The sequence below is a fragment of the Delphinus delphis genome, chromosome 6 (assembly GCF_949987515.2).
Source record: "Delphinus delphis chromosome 6, mDelDel1.2, whole genome shotgun sequence".
Taxonomy (NCBI): domain Eukaryota; kingdom Metazoa; phylum Chordata; class Mammalia; order Artiodactyla; family Delphinidae; genus Delphinus; species Delphinus delphis.
Window position 1 is genome coordinate 46,670,938 of NC_082688.1, and position 21,623 is coordinate 46,692,560.

The 21,623-nt window shown below is 38.6% G+C and overlaps 1 protein-coding gene across 1 annotated transcript in view; it reads right to left on the reverse strand.

Moving 5' to 3' along the window:
- The window catches only part of TMC1 (transmembrane channel like 1), a 155,235-nt gene that overhangs the window by 32,045 nt on the left and 101,567 nt on the right, over positions 1–21,623 (reverse strand). The window contains exons 11-15 of the mRNA XM_060014630.1: positions 11,518–11,660; positions 6,953–7,097; positions 6,141–6,335; positions 3,749–3,928; positions 3,462–3,623 (exon numbers count right to left, since the gene is read on the reverse strand). Coding sequence (XP_059870613.1) covers positions 3,462–3,623; positions 3,749–3,928; positions 6,141–6,335; positions 6,953–7,097; positions 11,518–11,660 — 825 coding nt within the window. The remainder of the gene's footprint in view (positions 1–3,461; positions 3,624–3,748; positions 3,929–6,140; positions 6,336–6,952; positions 7,098–11,517; positions 11,661–21,623) is intronic.

The following is a 21,623-nucleotide window of genomic DNA, read 5'->3' on the forward strand; positions in this document are numbered from 1 at the left end:
AAAATGGTGGTCCAGCCCACCAAGGGATCATCATCCAATTCCAGTTCCTAGTGTGCTAGGATGGGAGCATGGCCTCCACACAGGCCTTCTGCAGAGCACTGCATTCCACACCTCACACTTTACTCTCCTGACATGTATTTGGTCAGTAAACCTAAGAGGCTCATTAGCAAGTGAAGGGAAAATAATAGAGACGGGGCATCACAAAGGGCCACAGACAGATATTCCATGGCAGGAGTCTGGGAGTATGTGTTGATGCTAATTATGTTTCTGGAGGACGGTTCAGCACTATGGAGAAGGACACAAACTCTAATCAGACTTTGTAGGTAAAATTTGGGCTCCTGTCATTGACTTTCTTTAAGGTCTCGAGCAAATTATTTTACCTTTCTAAGTCATAGTCTCCTCATCTATAAAATGGGGATAATGATATAACTTATCTCAAAGGGTAATTTAAAAATTCAAGGAGGTAATGCTTGGCACACAAGAAGCATTCGATAAATGTGAGCTATTATTGTCATTATCTTCGGCTGTTGTCTGCTTTCTCTCCTTTGCCAAAATGCAGACCTAAGTATATAGCTTCAAAGAGCGGTCTCCCAAGAATGGCTCTGCTGCCTACCTATCAAATGTCACTGGAGATGAGACTAAGTGACTACATCTTGAGATTCCCTGGAGAGATAAAGGAGCCACCAAATTCCTATATTCAAATTCAAAAAGAGATTAAGTCCCACAGCATCCTTGAGGAAAAACAGAGCAGAGGGCACCCATAGAGAAGAAGAGAAAATATCTGGAATGTTCTCATAGAAAAATGAACAAGTCTTTGGGGTTATATCTCCAACATTCTGTGCAAAGCAGCTGCCTTTTACTATTTCTTCTGGAATCGCTTTGTTTTAAAAGTGGGTAAAATAAATGTTTCAGAACCACAGCCCTTCCCTCCTGCTGCTCCTGCAGACTTTCCCACAAGCGCTGAATATTCATTTAGAGAAAGGAAGGCGAAAGAGAAAAGGGAAACCCAACTACAAATGGCAGTAAGAAAAGATGATGAAGCAAGGAAAACCACTAGATAGAGACAGGATTTAAAAAAAAAAGGACAAGACAAGCAGCATGGTACAAGGGCTCCCAAGAAGAAGAATTAAATAATTTTTTCTTTATTTTAATTCAGTGTGTGTGGGAGCATCCCAGAAGCTTCTGCATAATCAGAAAATAAGTATTCTAGATTGCATGACGTTCATGTCTAATTAATTGCTGCCTCTGCCTCAGAAGTGAGCAGCTTCCACCTTATTCTTTACAGTTAGTTCTATTAATCTTGTTTAACAGGTGTTTGCCTGGTAAAGGGTAGGTTGCTTAGCCCTCATGCCAGTCTGCATTCTGGGATGTACATAAGAGAATATCTCAAACTCTCTGAGTTTGTGAAAACTACACTTTATATTTTTTCACTTCTCTCAACTCTTGCTGAAGATTTAGGGAGCCGCCTAGATGTGATAAAACAGACTTGTGTTAAGTGCCATGACCAGATTTTGCTTCAAGGAGTTTTAAAACATGGAAACCCATATACTCCTGTGTATTCACTTCCTATTGCTGCTGTAAGAAATTACCACAAAATTAGTGGCTTAAAACAACATAAACATAAACTGTTCTGGAGTTCAGAAGCCTAAAATCAAGGTGCAGGCCTCAGGGCGAAATCTGTGTCCTTGCCTTTTCCAGCTTCCAGAGGCCACCTGCATTCCTTGGCTTGTGGACCCCTTCCCCCACCTTTAAAGTGCATCTCTCCAACCTCTGGTTCCACTGTCACAGCCAGTTTTTCTGACTGACTCTTGTCTCCCATTTATAAGCATGTGTGATTTTGTTAGGCTCACCGCATAATCCAAGATATTTTTCCTATCCCCAGATCTTTAACTTAATCACATTGGTAAAGTCCATTTTACTATGTAAGGTAACATAGTCACAGTTTCCAGGGATTAGAACATGGACGTTTTTGAGGGGTTATTATTCTGTCTACCACATCATGTATCACAAGCATCTCTCTACCAACTGCAGGCAGGTTTCATTTCATTTATTATTGCATACATACTATGTTCCTGTAAATGTGTATGAAATGTGCATGTCTGAAAATCAAGTATTTAATAACATGTAACTGGAAAGGGAAGGGTTTATCTGGTCCCTAAAAGCCTAAAAAATAAAATAGAATCCTTACTTATATCATACATTTTGGACTTGGTCTTCAGTGATGTCTGTCTAGCATTATATACATTTTCCTTACTTTTTCCCACAATTGAAATCACAGATGAGTGGCTTAAGTCAGATGAGTATCTGAAGCTGAGGACATCTAATGATATCTGTATTTGTTTAAATTAGCTTCATAAGACTAATGCTAACTTTCAATTTTCCATTTATCTTACAAAAAAATAAGTACATAGTAAAAAATTATTTCAAATAATTTCCCAAAGACCACATTACTGCTGAAACTGAACTGTTGTCTGACAGACAGAAGCACTATGACATATTTTAAAATGTCTGTCCATCAAGGACGAACCAAAGTCCAAAATCAGTTTAGGAAGTGCACATGAGGAATGTCAATTCTAATGAGATAAAATTAAAGGCTTTTCAAAATATAAATTGGATTTGTATAGAAATAAGAGACCTGAAGTAGGTTTTTTGTTTTTGTTTGGTTTGGTTTCCCTTTATTGAACAGAAAGCCATATGAAACATTATTTCTTTTATCTGCTAAAATACCACTAGTCTTGGACTGGGGTCATTTATACAGTCATCTGAAAACAACAAACCTAAAATAGTATTTCCTTTCATGCTTAAGGGGCAATTATTTGACAAAAATTAACATTATTGAAATGAGTATTAGTGTATGCTCCCAAAAGAATCTTTTCTTTTTTTTATGGAAAAAAGGTAACACTGGGGCTTCCCTGGTGGTGCAGTGGTTGAGAGTCTGCCTGCCGATGGAGGGGACAATGGTTCATGCCCCAGTCTGGGAGGATCCCACATGCGGCAGAGTGGCTGGGCCCGTGAGCCATGGCCGCTGAGCCTGCGTGTCCGGAGCCTGTGCTCCGCAACGGGAGAGGCCACAACAGTGAGAGGCCCGTGTACCGCAAAAAAAAAAAAAAGTAACACTAACTAGAGCTCCACTTAAATATTTACTTGGGTTGTATCTAAATCTGGGTGTTTTATTATAACACAGATAGATAGTAAACATTTCCTCAGACCATTTTAAAATATCCTTCCTTCACATGCAAGTGTAAAAGGGGTGTAAAGGTACTACTTACCTGAATGGATGCATGTGAGGACTATAAGAGATAATATATATGAAATTCACAGCCAGCATATGGTGAACAGTCAATAAGTCTCAGCTATTTTCATTAATAAGCAATAAAAAACAGGCCACACTTATGGAAGAAATAGTGACCCTGCTCTTTTTTAATCCATTAACTGTTATGCACTTCTGTTTGTGACATTACCTGCCCCACCATTGTTTCCCAGCAGGGTCCTCGAGGTACATCTGCAGGGTGCACAAAAAAGGGTGGCCCAGTGGTATTTCCAGTGAGTGATGCATTGTAGGCCTTGATCATGTTGGCTTCCCATAGGGTAATATTGGCCTTTACTAGCTTCTCCTCTTCAATCTAGAAAGCAGAGGAATGGAAACAAAAATGAGGACAACAGAGATTTCAAAGGCATTTCTGGCAATCTTGAGATTGGGAATCTAACAACATGCTGATGGCAAGGACAATCCAGACACAAGATTTACCTTGTTGTTAATCTCATCCATCAAGGCAAGAATAAATACATACAAGTTGCCTAAAAGAAGAGCAAAAATGCGTCCCAGGAGCCATTTCAGAGCGATGAGGGGATGGTAGTCTTCCAATTCAGCAAATAAGTCAAACAATGTTGGACAGAACATCCCCAGGAGGGACATGACCATGTTCATCTACAAGAAGACACAAGGGGTGAACCAAGTTAACGGTGTTTAAAAATTATTGCTTTCCTCCAAATTTGCAAGATTCCAGCTAGATTCCTTTGATATTTTATAAGACTAAAATTATTTCATGCATTTTAAAAATTTGATCTTATTAAAACAACAGAGACAATATTCAACTCATATATTCAAGATGTACATGTGTGTGAGCTTGTGGACGTGCCAGTAATAATAGTGTTTCCTAGTATAATGAGGGATGCGATTTACATTACTTTCTATGCAGAGAACATTTACTGTTATACATGGTAACTGATTCTGCACTTCACAACAAGATTTCCAAAGGAAATGGAAAATGATCTGCTTGAGGAATGAGGTCCAAATTGGAAATACTAATTTGGCAATCATCAGCACATGGGCTAGTTTAATCAGTTAGAATGGATGAATTCCTTGAGATGGGCCCAGGACTAAATACTGAGTATGCGGGAATGCAAACTATAAGGGGCAAAAAAAAAAAAAAAGGTTCCAGGTGACTCTGGCAATGTCTTTACCTGAATACCTGGCTCATACTGTCACTGTTTAACATTTCCCATTTCCCCCTGGTAGACTCCATGTTTTGAATGATTAGAACTACCAAACTATATTGAGAAAATAATTGTCAATATGTTTTTCCCTTTTGACTAAGAACATTGTATAAGTATGACCAGCAGGAGCTAAAAGTCAGCATGACATAATATAAAATCAGCATGATACAATTTCAGCCTAAAGTAAAAACTTGGCAGAGCTATGCAATCTTATATAAGGTAAATTTAAATTCTGTTTCATCAAATTTGTAAAGTTTTTCATGAATCCCCATTATTACCTTTGTTGGCCCCTAGGAATCAGGGGTCCCCTAAGATGGATATTAAATATGTACTTACAAAGAGTGACCCTTTTGATGATAATCAATTATCCCTCCTTTTCTGTGGTTTATTAATACAAAAATATGATCAGTACGAACCATGGACCAAAGTGGCATGATAATTTTGCCTATAAATGCTATCATAACTGCAAGGATAATTTTGAAAGCAAACTTAGTAATGCTTTGAGGTTCCCCTTTGTTTTAAATAAGTAAAATAACTCCACCTAATGACTCTCTGTTTTACAGGCTTCCAAGAAATATCTATGCCATCATAGGCTCTTAAATATATGGTCTCCCATCTTCAGTGTTACTGCTTCTGAAATATCTAGAAAGTTTTTGTTTGGAGCCTTTTGTTGTAAGTACGTTATACCATTTTCTGTGCAAGATTCTTCTAGGAAATTCTATGCTTATGAAGACTTTCATAATCTGTTTGGTCTACAAGACTCTGCAGAAGTTTCAGTGTGGGAAATCTACACTTCCCACCGCCTAAATCTCCACACACTGAAAAGGCCCAAGTTCAAAATGATGCCACATTGTATTCTAGAACATTTTATGAAAGGGAACAGACCCAAGAAACAACACATGACCAGTGATTTCCTGATTCTAAATATCTACCTCTGACCTCTTTTCTTGGACCTGCTAAATGGGCAGATACCCTGAAGACAAATCGCAATCATAATATTTAATTCCTTTCAGAGAGCTGCCCTTCCTCATTTGAATAGCATTTGGAGGGGGAGATAATAGGGTAAGGAGAGGAGGTGAAGCAGTTAGGCTGCTAGTGAAAAACAGAGAGAGGCCCAGTCCTGCCCAAAGTGGGGGAGGCAATCTGAATGTTTCCAGTGAAATAAACGTAAGAACCCAGGGCTTTATCATTGCTGCTTCAAAGAATTCAGGGGACAATTGGATCTTTCAAAGATAGATGCAGGACCTGCAGAGAAAGCAACATAGCGTCATGGAGAGTGCTGAGCTTGAAATCAAGATTCCTAAATTTTAACTCTCATTGTTCTCCATGGTTCTGAGACCATGAACACATCACCTAATCTGAGATTCATTATCTCTGTCTATAAAACGTACTGGTTGGAATATGTGCTCTAATCTCTCTTCCAACTCTACCTTTCCCTAATGTCACAAAGTGAAAAACAGACAGTAGACAGATTTGGAAGTAAGGCTGGAATAGGGACACGTGTGCCGAGGTTGGTTCACTCTCAGGTCAGGATGACAGAGATAGGTAAAGAGCGGCCATATTTCATATCCCAACATTGAAGCACAACCCACAAAATCTCAAATATCAGATTCTAAGCACATAAAAAGCATGCAGAGACGAACTTCATTTTTTTCCCACCACCCAAGGGTGTCAGGATCTTGCTGCGCAAATTCCTGGGATCGCTTCACAGCCCAAAAGATGAGGTATCCACTCCCGCCAAGTGTTAGAAACACGAAGAAGTTAGCAAGAAACCTCAGGAATCTGATCAAGTGGACGTTTTCTTCTGCTTGGGCTGCTCTTTCTTCTATTATAGCTTCCTGTACCCAGGCAAAACAGAAAGAAAAAAGAAATATCTGAGCTACGAAAAGTATCATGAACTCAGGATTATTTCTGCAAACGTCAGAAAGTGAGGAATGAAAATGTAAACTGAATCTGGGATTCCACAAACCAGGTGAATATTGCCAGCAAGTGAGAAAAAGTAAGACAGAGAAGGAAGAATTCTTACAAACAAACTCTGGTTGAGTTAATATTTACTAAGATAGTCTTCATTCTAAAGTCTCTTCTAGTACAGTTTTTTAAAACAACTACAAAATAATACTTTAGAGTCATTTAAAATATTGGGCTAATGTATTCCTGTAAATAATTAGCGAGCATTGTTCTATTATTTAAAATATCTGATTCTGATTACTAATGGTTGGCTGTTTCAAGCCAATGGCATTGTTTTATTACCAAATTTAGAGAGAAGTAATGCTGTCATGGGTCATCAATCATTTTCCAGTCATAATCAGAACCCTGCCCAGATCCTGGTAGGAAGAAATGATGAGTTAATCTTTCTTTTAATTGTCAAGATACTTTGCTACCTAGACCATTTGGAATGGCTCCAATTTTACTCTTAGAAATACCAAGAAAAGGCTCTTGAAGTTGGTGTTTTTACCTTAAAGTTCATTGTGATAGAATTGAATTTGTTGTCTGCTGTTTCAGGATTGCCAATCAGGTAGTCCCAGCTGGTGAACACCTTCCAGCTGAAGTTGAAGCTGTTGTCGTCACCACCTCCGTCATCACCAATATTTTTGGTCATCCTATACAAACAGGAAGTTTAATCCAGCAGCCAGAATACAAGCAGAAAGGGAGAGGTTAGGGAATAGCAAAACATCATAATTATAAGGAAATTGGAGAAGCAAGATCTAAAAGACATATACTTTCAAACAAGTTTGTTCTAATAACCAGAAAATAAAAGTTTATTAAAAAAATATTTTTTTGTTTTAATTTTTTAAGCTGTTCATTTTCCAGGCCTTCAAGGTTAAAAGACTACTAACCATTGATGATTTTAACAATTAAACAGGTTATATAAAATTACGTATTTTTTATTTGTTTTCCTAAACTGTTTTCCTAGGGTCATATACGAGGCTCTGAAACTTCTGTGGGATAAGGATCTCTTTAGAAATCCGGTGAAAACCACCAGTCCCCTCATCAGGAAAAACATATGTATAGACTCTTAAACTGTTGTACACAATTTTAGCTGGTTTCCAGACCCTGTGAAGCCTAGGGATGGATTAACCCAGGTCAGATCAGGAAACTCCTTCACAGATTCCAATTCCCCTTAGAATCTCCTTCCAAAGAGTGATTACACTGAATGCATGGAATTTTTCCATACTTGACAACTCTTGACCAAAAATCAAGATTTTTATACAACTTAATAGCAAGTGGTTACATATATTCTAATCAGTGATGTTTTAATTTTTTTTTGCTTGGACAGTTTAAAGTACATTTACTTACTTCAGTGGCTAAGGATCTATATTCCACTTACTCCACTTCCTTTTTTTCCCCTACCACTATAAAGTGCAAAATTAAAATATTATATGATATATATTATAAAATGGTCCCATAAGGTTTTAGTTTTTTAAATATTGCAGTGATATGGAACTGAAAAAAGAAAGGAGCACAATGACATAAAGCTGACAATGTAGTTTGGCAGGTATCTCTAAGGTCATCTAAATTCCCCCACTGTTTAGTCCTATTCCTTACAGACGTTTATATATTTCAGATGGGCTAATGTGTTTGAACAATAACCAGAAATAATTATTCCTTACATCAATCTACCACTTTACCCTTTGCAAATGGTATTGATGTGTATTATCATATTTGTCCTTCTCAAAAACTTAACAAGAGGTCACAGTAGTTAACATTATTCTCTTTTTACAGTTGGGGAAGCTGAAGGATAAAATTATCAAGTGATTTGCTGGCCATTATACAGAAGTAAACCACAGGGCTGGGTCAAGGGCTTAGGTTTTCTGACTTCATTCTGGTACCCAAGCTTCCTACCATGAAATATGTTGAACCATACCAAGTGCCTTTTTGTAGGTCAAAAAGCGTTGAAATCAAACATTTCCAATGGATTAACCTAGGGAGAAAACGATTTTTTTGCTTAAGATGCCATCACCCCTTTTTGCACTGTCACTGAGCCAAGGGCAGGGCCTCAAGTAAAACTGACCACTTGACAGATAAGTCTTGAATGGAGCTTTATCACAGGCAAGATTCTGTAGCTGTAGACAGCCTTCCAGAGAAGGGAGCTCTAGCTGGACAAGCAAACAGGGAACATCTAGCATGTGGGAATTGACAAGAAAGGGAGTGAAATACTAAAAGGGAGTGACAAGAAAGGGAGGAAGGATATTGAAGACAACCTCTGCTAACAACACGTTTTTACTAAGAGATGGCCCTGATAGCTATAAAATATTTCATGTACAGCTCCATTCCTTGTCTGTAGAGAAAAAAAGTGTACATACTTAAACAAAAATTCCTCCTTTTTCAAGGGGGTTATATTTTTGAACAACTATATCTTTGAGAAGCTACCTCAACATACAATTTGCAAGGAATGATGGAAGTCTTGCTTTGCCAGGGACTGAGTAGGTTTCCAGGGCACAAGACTCAATGCCAAAGCCAGGAGAGTCCTGGGTCAACAAAGTTAGTCACCCTATCTTAAAATCGAAAAGTGCTTTCTTGGATATCTAATTTTCCTTCCAATTTCCCTATTAATTAATCAAATATAGATATTTGCTTCCCTTTTATGGATGAGGATGCTGAAGACAAAGAATATGGGCAAGAGGGCAAAGTCCACCAGTTGCCTAGTTGATGTCAGTATTCAGTTTTAGTTTCCCTTGATTTGAGTCATGTATCCCATAAAGCCACTCATGTTTATTCCAAGAATGTATTTGTTTGGGGCCAGTGGTGGGGGAAAGAGATGATATAGGATTCTGAACAATCATTTATATCTCATCAGTTGTTCTACCAAGGCTTGCCCCCAGGGTTAGGAGTGGGGTAGGAGTCATAAATTGCTTTGGAATTGTCTTGCCATATAGGCCAGTGAACTTAAACTACTTGCCAATCTGGTAATGAACAACCAAAGGTCCCCTGCCAGATGGAGGGACCAAAATCAGGCTGGTTTGGGTGGCATAACATGGATGACTTTGAGGGGGAAAATGTAGAATTTGTGCCCTACAGCTATCCTAAATGGCATCTTTGAGCTAATAGGAAAAGCTGCCATTTCCTGCAGAGCTGCACTAGCTAATAAGTTCGCTACTAGCAATATGTGGTTACTGAGCACTTGAAATGCAACTAGTGTGAAACATACATAAAATTTCAAAGACTTTGTACCAAAAAAGACAGAGAATATCTCAATAATAATTTTAGATTGATTATATGTTGAAGGAATACTTTCGATATATTGAGTTAAATAAAATATATTATTAAAATATATTCCACCTATGTATTTGTTTAATATAGTTACTAGAATATTTTAAATTATATGTACCTTGTCTTATAGTTCTTTGCATAATGCTGTTCTAGATGCTTTACACTCATCTGCCAGAAAATTATTATAATAAATGTGCAAATCTATTAATGTATAACTACATAACCATATGTGACTACCCTACTGCTGGGGTTATCATATGACCTCAATTCCTACCATGTTGGCTTTGTTTGGTTTTTCAATAAGCCTATGAATTATAATCCTAATAAAACAGTTAACATTTGTCAATCACCGTATGCCAACTATGTTCTAAGTGTTTGCATGTGCTGACTCATTTTGTCCTCATAGCCATCCTAACATCAAGGTGTCATTACACCTCTATTAGAAACGGGAAAATAGAGCAGTTGAACAATTTGTCAGAGTTCTTTTAGAATGGGCTAGAGCTGGTATTTGATTCCATGAAGAACGGCTCAAGAGCCCACTAGGGTATGTAGCCTCTGCACAGTCACTAAAAGAAGCTGAGGACTTGGACATCCATAGACATGCTTTCTTCAGTGACTATGGAGACTAAAGGACCAATATGGAAACGATACTCACAAGGCCTCTGTAATGTAACTGTACCCTTGACTTTAGTCCTGCCAAATCAAAATGGCCAAAAGACTAGAAATATCTTAGAGTTTTTGGAACGTGGTAGTACTTGATCAGGTAGACAGATACTTTACATACTTAGGGTCTCTGGTTACACTTGGACAACTAGATAAAGAATTTGGATATGGAATCTCCATTAAGGCCTAGTCCTGAAAGGGCTTAAAAACTAAGCATAATAGTTTTCTCCGGAGGAACCAATAAGTTTGGCAGGGACAGGACACAAAGCATGCCAAAGACTGTTCCAGAAAGCTCCTGCTCAAGAGGACTTGGACCCTCAGGTAGAGGTCCTTCCCTGCAATGAAGCAAAAGGCGAATTTACCTTGTGCATAGTTAAATAAAAGGGTGAAGACTTTAATTGAGATGTTTCAACACCTGCTAAACTGGTTCAGAAAATTAGCTAAAGGATGGATTATTCATATTATTTATAGCCCTAAATGACTGTGCTAGATTTCTGCAGTGTCTTCAAGTGAGGTTTTAAAAATATATTTCAGACAGGGAGAAAGAATGAGCTGCAGTTTCATCAGTTCCCCAATGAAATTCTTTTCCATGCTCTAATAAATCCTCTTCAAAAATAAAACATGACTATATAGTTGATCATGACGGTCTCGTTGAGGGCCGTTTGTTTTTGCTGTCTTACACAGCTGAAGTTTTTTGGATGAGTGATTATTCTGGGTTTGTTTGTTTGTTTGTTTTAATGAACAGAGAACAACAGATTCTGTCTATTGAGCTGATTCTGCAACTCACAAACCTCTCTGTATGCAAAAAGAGGGGTCAGCAGCTGCTTCCCTGTCTTGTTTGAAACATTGATTCACACCTTAAAGTACAAAAAAGCACAATTTTAAAATATGCTTAACCACAGGATAGGCATGCAACCATCACTGTGACCCAGTGAGATGATCAAAGTCCTGCACTTGTGTTCAACCCTTTTGTTTGGGAGATGTAATAGTCTAACATTAGTGTAGGTATTAAAACCATATTTTATCTCTTAAATACTCTGCATTCTCTAGACATGAAACGGAAAAAAAAAATCCAATTCTCAAGTTAATTTTTCCATTTGATTCCAGAAATCAATGCTTGCTTCCCAAGAGACCAATGAAACTTACTCTTTAAGGACAACCAGAAAGCTGTATCCAATGCACATGATCCCCACCAGAAAATAGGATAGCGGCAGTCTGAAATTCATCCATCCAATTGTTCGTTTATTGTCGTAATAGCCATAAAAGAGGACGGAATATTGAGCCAATCCCTAAAATCCAACAACAAAGTCACTTAACAGATGCTGTGAAGAGCAACTCAAAGAAAAAAGATCGACTTCTAAGAGGAATAACAAAATGACATTAATTTTCAAACTTGGGAGATGGCTCTGACGTGAGCCCTATTGTTTTGCTTCATGGAGTGACTGTTTCAGCTTCCACATTGATTGACAGTCTCTTGGTTTACTTGAAATTCAGGGACTTCTAAATAGGTCAAATTTTTAACCAACTATAGGCTTGCTCAGCTGTGGAGCCATTACCGTGAAATGCCCACTGATTGAAACATCAAAACACACTTCATGGTGTCATTAAATTTACAATTTTAAGAGCCTGCTTAATATTGGGGGGAGGATCTGAAATGTGCTTCCTCAAAGTGTCATGGCAGGTTTCCACTTCCAGTCACCTGAGCCACAGTTACATTGGTTCTTCATAAGCCACAGAGGCTACATCTCAGCTCACACTTAGCAAAAACAAGGAGCAGGTGAGATGACATTGGAACCAATATGCACAACCTTCCATTCATCAAGACTATTATCCCCTAACAAGCATGTTTATTCATGAAATTACATGCTGTTTCCCAAAAATTATCTGCCAGGGTTGGAATCACCATCTTCCAAGGCCACCTGAGTAACTGCTCTCTATACACAGAACATGGCATATTTTGATGTTGCTTCCCTTATAATAGTCTTCATCTTCCTCTCCTTCTCTCATTCACTGTGTCCTTCACTCTTAGCTTGGCAGCACTGTTTCTGTATTACTATATATCCACTTCCCCAGCTTCTCTCTGATTTCATCTCTCTGACAATAACTTAAAACGACTATGCTTTGTGAAGTGAGAAGATAATTGCAGTAATAATATCAATCAATAATTTTTTTTGAGCCGGTAGCATGTGCTGAACACCTTACTTCTTCTTACAGAATCCTCACAAGAACTCTCTTGAAGCGGCTGCCGTTAGGGGCAATCGTTTTCCTCTACACTTGTTACTTGCCATGTAGAGAAAAACTGTAACTGTAAAACTCCCAGCCCCTCTCCACTGCCTCATACTAACCCCAGGGAGGAGAGACTCATCTGACAGTAGAGCATGGGTGAGGAATGGGGATGATGTGGGGCACCACTCTTCCTCCTCCTTTGAGATCCCATGCTGTGCTCTGCCCCTGTGAGGGGCATCCTGTCCTGGTCTAGGACTGCTGGGTAGGAAGGTCTGCCTCTGAAGCCCACTTGCCCATAAAAAGATGCCATATTCTTTAATATCAGTGTTAACAATAATAAAGATGTCATGCTGACCTCCATCTGTCTAACCCTTTGTCTTATTTCTGGTTAGCTCACAACCTGGGTCGACAAGGTAGGGGGTGTTATTTACCATCATTTCCCCACCTGAAAAAGACTCAATAGCTCTACACCTATTTTACAGATGAAGAAACTGAGCTTTAAAGAAGTTAAGTAACTTGTCCATGTTCACATAGCTAGTACGTGACAGAGTCTGAACCTGAACAGGGTCTGTCTAATTCAAATCCATATGCTTAACCACTGTGCTATACTGCTTCTCCTATGCTTTCTTTGCCTACCAGGACTTGCATCATACTAATGCCATATCTACCCAGCAAAACAAAGAAACAAGAAGTCCCTGGACCCCTGGATTGGTTCAGAGTGGGTGCCAGGACCTCCTGGAAAGGATCTAGACACCCCTTTTGAAAAGATTTCAAAGGGCCTCATCTTCACATACATAAACATTACAACCTGACTTCTTTTTCTAATTCATAATGACAGTATTGGGATTAAAAGCCACCTCCAAAATAACATGAAAGGAGAAAGTAGATATGTAACAAACATCTGGTGGGCTTGTTAGGTTAGCACAGTAGCTTCTGGGGCAGCTAACTCACCTGGTGTATGTGTCATTCAGCCTATGTTCAATGGCTGCACTCAATAAATATTAGATCACAACCAATGCGGGTAAGAGCCCTTTTTTGGAATCCTGATTACTTCGCAAAGGTTTCTTCAGTTGGTCTATTTCTACATATGCAGTGAAGCATGTAAACAAAAGAGGAGGTACTGTTGAAGTGCACAATTTTTAAAAGCCTTATCCAATCCATCTCAGTAGCATATTGAGGGGTGGTTTTAAACACAATGAAAGGCTTAAAAGAGGTCTCCCCCTCCCCTTCCACCCTGTGGCCCACCACACGCCACACATCTTTCCCTTTCCCTTAAAACTCCAATAGCAGACATCTGGAAGTGACTAAAATAGCAACGACTCCTAGCCTAGCCAAGGTTCCATTCGGTTTCCATGTCAGCGCACATGGCTTTCCCTGTGGGAGCACTCTCCCATCCCAAAATCTGTGACAGAGAAACCACAGTCAGAGCCAAGTTTCAAATGAGCACAGAAAATTCCTGTCCAACTCTAGGTTCCATGCTTGCACACTGTCTACCAAGACTCTAATTTCTGTTTGAATGCTGCAGCTGGTCTAGTCCACAGAAATCAACACACATCTATGAGAATGCTTTGATGTTGCAGTCGCTAGGAATCAACTCATGTATTTATTTATCTAACTAACTTTTATCGAGAACTTATTTGCCAAATACTATACACAGATGGAGTGGGAGACTGGATTACAGAGGCCCCTAGAAAAAGTTCTGCATGCAAATGTCCCCTTTATAAGTATGTGTCACCTGAAATGATATTAGAGTTCCACCCCTTTGGTGTTTCTCACTAAAAATAGATACTCACTGTGAAAGACAACATTCTATCCCCATGATGGTAAATGAGTTTCATCATCCTTAGTAAGCCTTTTTAGTTTGTAGTAACTGTCAGACCATTATTTTGAAAAAAAATCGTGAAGTCAGAACTAGTAGGAAAGGAAGCTATAACTTGTGAACTGTGACTGCTGAGGGTATGTGAAAGGGAAGTAGTACCACACTAGTAGGAGTATATTTCTACTTTTCTCTGAACTGTTATCAGTCATTTATACCTTAGTGTTAAAGAAAGCTTTAAGTGTGGATGAAAGATAGGGAATGATGTCATTTAAATTCTGATACGCTCGGGACCTGGGAGAGAAGCAAGGAGTGAAATGGCTAACAACACCCAAAACAAACCTCGACCAACTTTATAAGAATAGCAGCCAGCCTGGCACTTATGTGGTACATGCTGAGATCCAGCCCCCGGCCACCCTCCTTCTCTCCAACCAGACTTGCCAAGTTCCATCTAATGCTTTGCTCGCCTCCGAGTTTCTCTTCGTTTTGCTCCAACCCAGATCTAGAGTTATAAAACTGATGTTATACGGTTCTAGGCTAGGAAGCATGCAGATTACAATGAAGCTGGGCTGAGCCTTCACAGATCCTCTCATTTTCAGTAGAGGGAATGAACTTCTACCTGTCTATGGGATCCTAGGCAGTGAACTCTGGCCTTCAAAAAGCTGTGAAGTAGACAGTTTTTTTTGGTGCCCATCCATGCATAAAAGGCTCAGAGTGGTTGTCTAATATCACACAGGTAGTATGTGGTAGGATTCAAATCCAAATCTGTCTAAATCCCATGACTGAGTTCTTTTCATTATGCCACACTGCCTTTTTAACCATGCTGGCTTCTGTAAAGAAAACTTCTGTTTGCCTTTTGTGCCATGATCCATAACTGACACTAATGGTGGGAATTCTAGATCATATGCCCAATACCCATTACACATCTCATTCCACTTGGATGTTCCACAAGAACCTTGAACTCATTACATTTTAAAAATTCTCCCAGAGAAGCAAGAAGAACTACAATCCTGCATCCTGTGGAACAAAAACCATATTCACAGAAAGACAGACAAGATGAAAAGGCAGAGGGCTATGGACCAGACGAATGAACAAGACAAAACTCCAGAAAAACAACCAAATGAAATGGAGATAGGCAATCTTCCAGAAAAACAATTCAGAATAATGATAGTGAAGATGATCCAGGACCTCAGAAAAACAATGGAGGCAAAGACCAAGAAGATGCAAGAAATGTTTAGCAAAGACGTAGAAGAATTAAAGAACAAACAAACAGAGATGAGCAATACAATAACTGAAATGAAAAATACACTAGAAGGAATCAATAGCAGAATAACTGAGGCAGAAGAATGGATAAGTGACCTGGAAGACAAAATCGTGGAATTCACTGCTGTGGAACAGAATAAAGAAAAAATAAAGAAAAGAAATGAAGACAGCTTAAGAGACCTCTGGGACAACATTAAACACAACAACATTTGCATTATAGGGGTCCCAGAAGGAGAAGAGAGAGAGAAAGGACCCGAGAAAATATCTGAAGAGATTATAGTCAAAAACTTCCCTAACATGGGAAAGGAAATAGCCACCCAAGTCCAGGAAGCGCAGAGAGTCCCATACAGGACTCTAAACCCAAGGAGAAACATACCGAGATACATAACAATCAAACTGGCAAAAATTAAAGACAAAAAAAAATTATTGAAAGCAGCAAGGGAAAAATGACAACATACATGGGAACTCCCATAAGGTTAACAGCTGATTTCCCAGCAGAAACTCTACAAGCCAGAAGGGAGTGGCATGATATACTTAAAGTGATGAAACAGAAGAAACTACAACCAAGATTACTCTACCCAGGAAGGATCTCATTCAGATTTGATGGAGAAATCAAATGCTTAACAGACAGGCAAAAGCTAAGAGAATTCAGCACCACCAAACCAGCTCTACAACAAATGCTAAAGGAACTTCTCTAAGTGGGAAACACAAGAGAAGAAAAGGACCTACAAAAACAAACCCAAAACAATTAAGAAAATGGTAATAAGAACATACATATCAATAATTACCTTAAACGTCGATGGATTAAATGCTCCAACCAAAAGACACAGGCTTGCTGAATGGATACAAAAACAAGACCCATATATATGCTGTGTAAAAGAGACCCACTTCAGACCTAGGGACACATACAGACTGAAAGTGAGGGGATGGAAGAAGATATTCCATGCAAATGGAAATTCAAAGAAAGCTGGAGTAGCAATACTCATATCAGATAAAATAGACTTTAAAATAAAGAATGTTACAAGAGACAAGGAAGGACACTACATAATGATCAAGGGATCAATCCAAGAAGATATAACAATTATAAATATATATGCACCCAACATAGGAGCACCTCAATACATAAGGTAACTGCTAACAGCTCTAAAAGAGGAAATCGACAGTAACACAATAATAGTGGGGGACTTTAACACCTCACTTACACCAATGGACAGATCATCCAAAAGGAAAATTAATAAGGAAACAGAAGCTTTAAATGACACAATAGACGAGATAGATTTAATTGAAATTTATAGGACATTCCATCCAAAAACAGCAGATTACACTTTCTTCTCATATGCGCATGGAACATTCTCCAGGATAGATCATATCTTGGGTCACAAATCAAGCCTCAGTAAAATTTAAGAAAATTGAAATCATATCAAGCATCTTTTCTGACCATAGCGCTATGAGACTAGATATCACTTACAGGAAAAAAAAACTGTAAAATACACAAAAACATGGAGGCTAAACGAGATGTTACTAAATAACCAAGAGATCACAGAGGAAATGAAAAAAAACCTAGAGACAAAGGACAATGAAAACACGACAATCCAAAACATATGGGATGCAGCAAAAGCAGTTCTAAGAGGGAAATTTATAGCTATACAAGCCTACCTCAAGAAAAAAGAAAAATCTCAAGTAAACAATCTAACCTTACAGGTAAAGGAACTAGAGAAAAAAGAACAAACAAAACCCAAAGTTAGCAGAAGGAAAGAAATCATAAAGATCAGAGCAGAAATAAATGAAATAGAAACAAAGAAAACAATAGCAAAGATCAATAAAACTAAAAGCTGGTTCTTTGAGAAGATAAACAAAATTGATAAATCATTAGCCAGACTCATCAAGAAAAAGAGGAAGAGGACTCAAATCAATGAAATTAGAAATGAAAAAGAAGTTACAACAGGTACCGCAGATATACAAAGCATCCTAACAGACGACTATAAGCAACTCTATGCCAATAAAATGGACAACCTGGAAGAAATGGACAAATTCTTAGAAAAGTATAACCTTCCAAGACTGAACCAGGAAGAAACAGAAAATATGAACAGACCAATCACAAGTAATGAAATTGAAACTGTGATTAAAAATCTTCCAACAAACAAAAGCCCGGGACCAGATGGCTTCACAGGTGAATTCTATCAAACATTTAGAGAAGAGCTAACACCTATCCTTCTCAAACTCTTCCAAAATATAGCAGAGGGAGGAACACTCCCAAACTCATTCTATGAGGCCACCATCACCCTGATACCAAAACAAGACAAAGATGTCACAAAGAAAGAAAACTATAGGCCAATATCCCTGATGAACATAGATGCAAAAATCCTCAACAAAATACTAGCAAACAGAATCCAACAGCACATTAAAAGGATCGTACACCATGATCAAGTGGGGTTTATCCCAGGAATGCAAGGATTCTTCAATATATGCAAATCAATCAACGTGATACACCATATTAACAAATTGACAGAGAAAAACCATATGACCATCTCAATAGATGCAGAGAAAGCTTTCGACAAAACTCAACACCCATGTATGATAAAAACGCTGCAGAAAGTAGGCATAGAGGGAACGTTCCTCAACGTAATAAAGGCCATATATGACAAACCCACAGCCAACATCGTCCTCAATGGTGAAAAACTGAAACCATTTCCACTAAGATCAGGAACAAGAAAAGGTTGCCCACTCTCACCACTTTTTTTTTTTTTTCAGTAGGCGGGCCTCTCAGTGTTGTGGCCTCTCCCATTGCAGAGCACAGGCTCCAAATGCGCAGGCTCAGCAGCTATGGCTCATGGTCCCAGCCGCTCCGTGGCATGTGGGATCTTCCCAGACCAGGACACGAACCCGTGGCCCCTGCTTCGGCAGGCAGACTCTCAACCACTGTGCCACCAGGGAAGCCCTCACCACTGTTATTCAACATAGTTTTGGAAGTTTTAGCCACAGCAATCAGAGAAGAAAAGGAAATAAAAGGAATCCAAATCAGAAAAGAAGAAGTAAAGCTGTCACTGTTTGCAGATGACATGATACTATACATAGAGAATCCTAAAGATGCTACCAGCAAACTACTAGAGCTAATCAAGAATTTGGTAAAGAAGCAGGATACAAAATTAATGCACAGAAATTTCTGGCATTCCTATACACTAATGATGAAAAATCTGAAAGTGAAATTAAGAAAACACTCCCATTTACCATTGCAAGAAAAAGAATAAAATATCTAGGAATAAACGTACCTAAGGAGACAAAAGACCTGTATGCAGAAAATTATAAGACACTGATGAAAGAAATTAAAGATGATACAAATAGATGGAGAGATATACCATGTTCTTGGATTGGAAGAATCAACATTGTGAAAATGACTCTACTACCCAAAGCAATGTACAGATTCAATGCAATCCCTATCAAACTACCACTGGCATTTTTCACAGAACTAGAACAAAAAATTTCACAATTTGTATGGAAACACAAAAGACCGCGAATAGCCAAAGCAGTCTTGAGGGAAAAAAACAGAGCTGGAGGAATCAGGCTCCTTGACTTCAGACTGTACTACAAAGCTACAGTAATCAAGACAGTATGGTACTGGCACAAAAACAGAAAGATAGATCAATGGAACAGGATAGAAAGCCCAGAGATAAACCCACGCACATATGGTCACCTTATCTTTGATAAAGGAGGCAAGAATATACAGTGGAGAAAAGACAGCCTCTTCAATAAGTGGTGCTGGGAAAACTGGACAGGTGCATGTAAAAGTATGAGATTAGAACACTCCTTAACACCATACACAAAAATAAGCTCAAAATGGATTAAAGACCTAAATGTAAGGCCAGAAACTATCAAACTCTTAAAGGAAAACATAGGCAGAACACTGTGTGACATAAATCACAGCAAGATCCTTTTTGACCCACCTCCTAGAGAAATGGAAATAAAAACAGAAATAAACAAATGGGACCTAATGAAACTTCAAAGCTTTTGCACAGCAAAGGAAACCATAAACAAGACCAAAAGACAACCCTCAGAATGGGAGAAAATATTTCAAATGAAGCAACTGACAAAGGATTAATCTCCAAAATTTACAAGCAGCTCATGCAGCTCAATAACAAAAAAACAAACAACCCAATCCAAAAATGGGCAGAAGACCTACACAGACATTTCTCCAAAGGAGATATACAGATTGCCAACAAACACATGAAAGAATGCTCAACTTCATTAATCATTAGAGAAATGCAAATCAAAACTACAATGAGATATCATCTCACACCGGTCAGAATGGCCATCATCAAAAAATCTAGAAACAATAAATGCTGGAGAGGGTGTGGAGCAAAGGGAACACTCTTGCACTGCTGGTGGGAATGTGAATTGATACAGCCACTATGGAGAACAGTATGGAGGTTCCTTAAAAAACTACAAATAGAACTACCATATGACCCAGCAATCCCATTACTGGGCATATACCCTGAGAAAACCATAATTCAAAAAGAGTCATGTACCAAAATGTTCATTGCAGCTCTATTTACAATAGCCAGGAGATGGAAGCAACCTAAGTGTCCATCATCAGATGAATGGATAAAGAAGATGTGGCACATATATACAATGGAATATTACTCAGCCATAAAAAGAAACTAAACTGAGTTATTTGTAGTGAGGTGGATGGACCTAGAGTCTGTCATACAGAGTGAAGCAAGTCAGAAAGAGAAAGACAAATACCGTATGCTAACACATATATATGGAATCTAAGAAAAAGAAGAAAAATGTCATGAAGCACCTAGGGGTAAGATGGGAATAACGACACAGACCTACTAGAGAATGGACTTGAGGATATGGGGAGGGGGAAGGGTAAGCTGTGAGAAAGTGAGAGAGTGACATGGACATATATACACTACCAAACGTAAAATAGATAGCTAGTGGGAAGCAGCCGCATAGCACAGGGAGATCAGCTCGGTGCTTTGTAACCACCTAGAGGGGTGGGATAGGGAGGGTGGGAGGGAGGGAGATGCAAGAGAGAAGAGATATGGGAACATATGTATATGTATAACTGATTCACTTTGTTATAAAGCAGAAACTAACACACCATTGTAAAGCAATTATACTCCAATAAAGATGTTAAAAAAAAAGTACGACTAATAAGAAAATAAATAAATAAATAAACATTAAAAAAAAGAAGTTCTTCCAAAGCTGTTTGTTCCTCCTATTTCAGGGAATGGTCCACCAACCTACCCAGTTACCCCAGCCAGAAACTTGGATATTTTCATTATCTTCCCATTTTCACCCATAAAACTCATGAGGCCACTCACTACAGTAACAGATGCTAACTAGACTTATTGTGATGACCATTTTGCAATATATACAAATATCAAATCATTACGTTGTACAACTGAAACGAATATAATGTTGTAAGTCAATTTTACCTCAGTTTTGAAAAGGGGAGCTCCCTGAAAACAAGGACATATTTGAACTACTGAAATATTCCTAAAGAAAAGATGTACCATTCCATATGTGAATCACAAAAATATCTCTTCTAAATGTGGCCGGTACAATAAGAGATGAAAGAACTTAGAGAACTGAGACTACCTGAGAGAGGATGCTCTCGCTTTGGAATATCACTACTTAAAAGAACCATTGATGCCAATAAAATAAGGAACTGAACGGCTGTTTGTCAACCTTTAGACTGTGACAGTCTCCTCTGAAGACAGACCTCAAGAATGAGATGTGGCAAAAGTGGGCAGAAGGAATAGGCTTGGGGTGATATGTTAGAGTACAACAAACAATTTTTCATTGGAGTCAGCCACCTTGTAGTTTAAATTTCAATGCCTCCTTTCATTATCTGTGCTGTCTTTGGGAAACTAACCTCTCTGAGTTCCAATCCCCTCAACTCTGAAAAGATTACTGATCTTCCTCTTAAAGGGCTGTCATG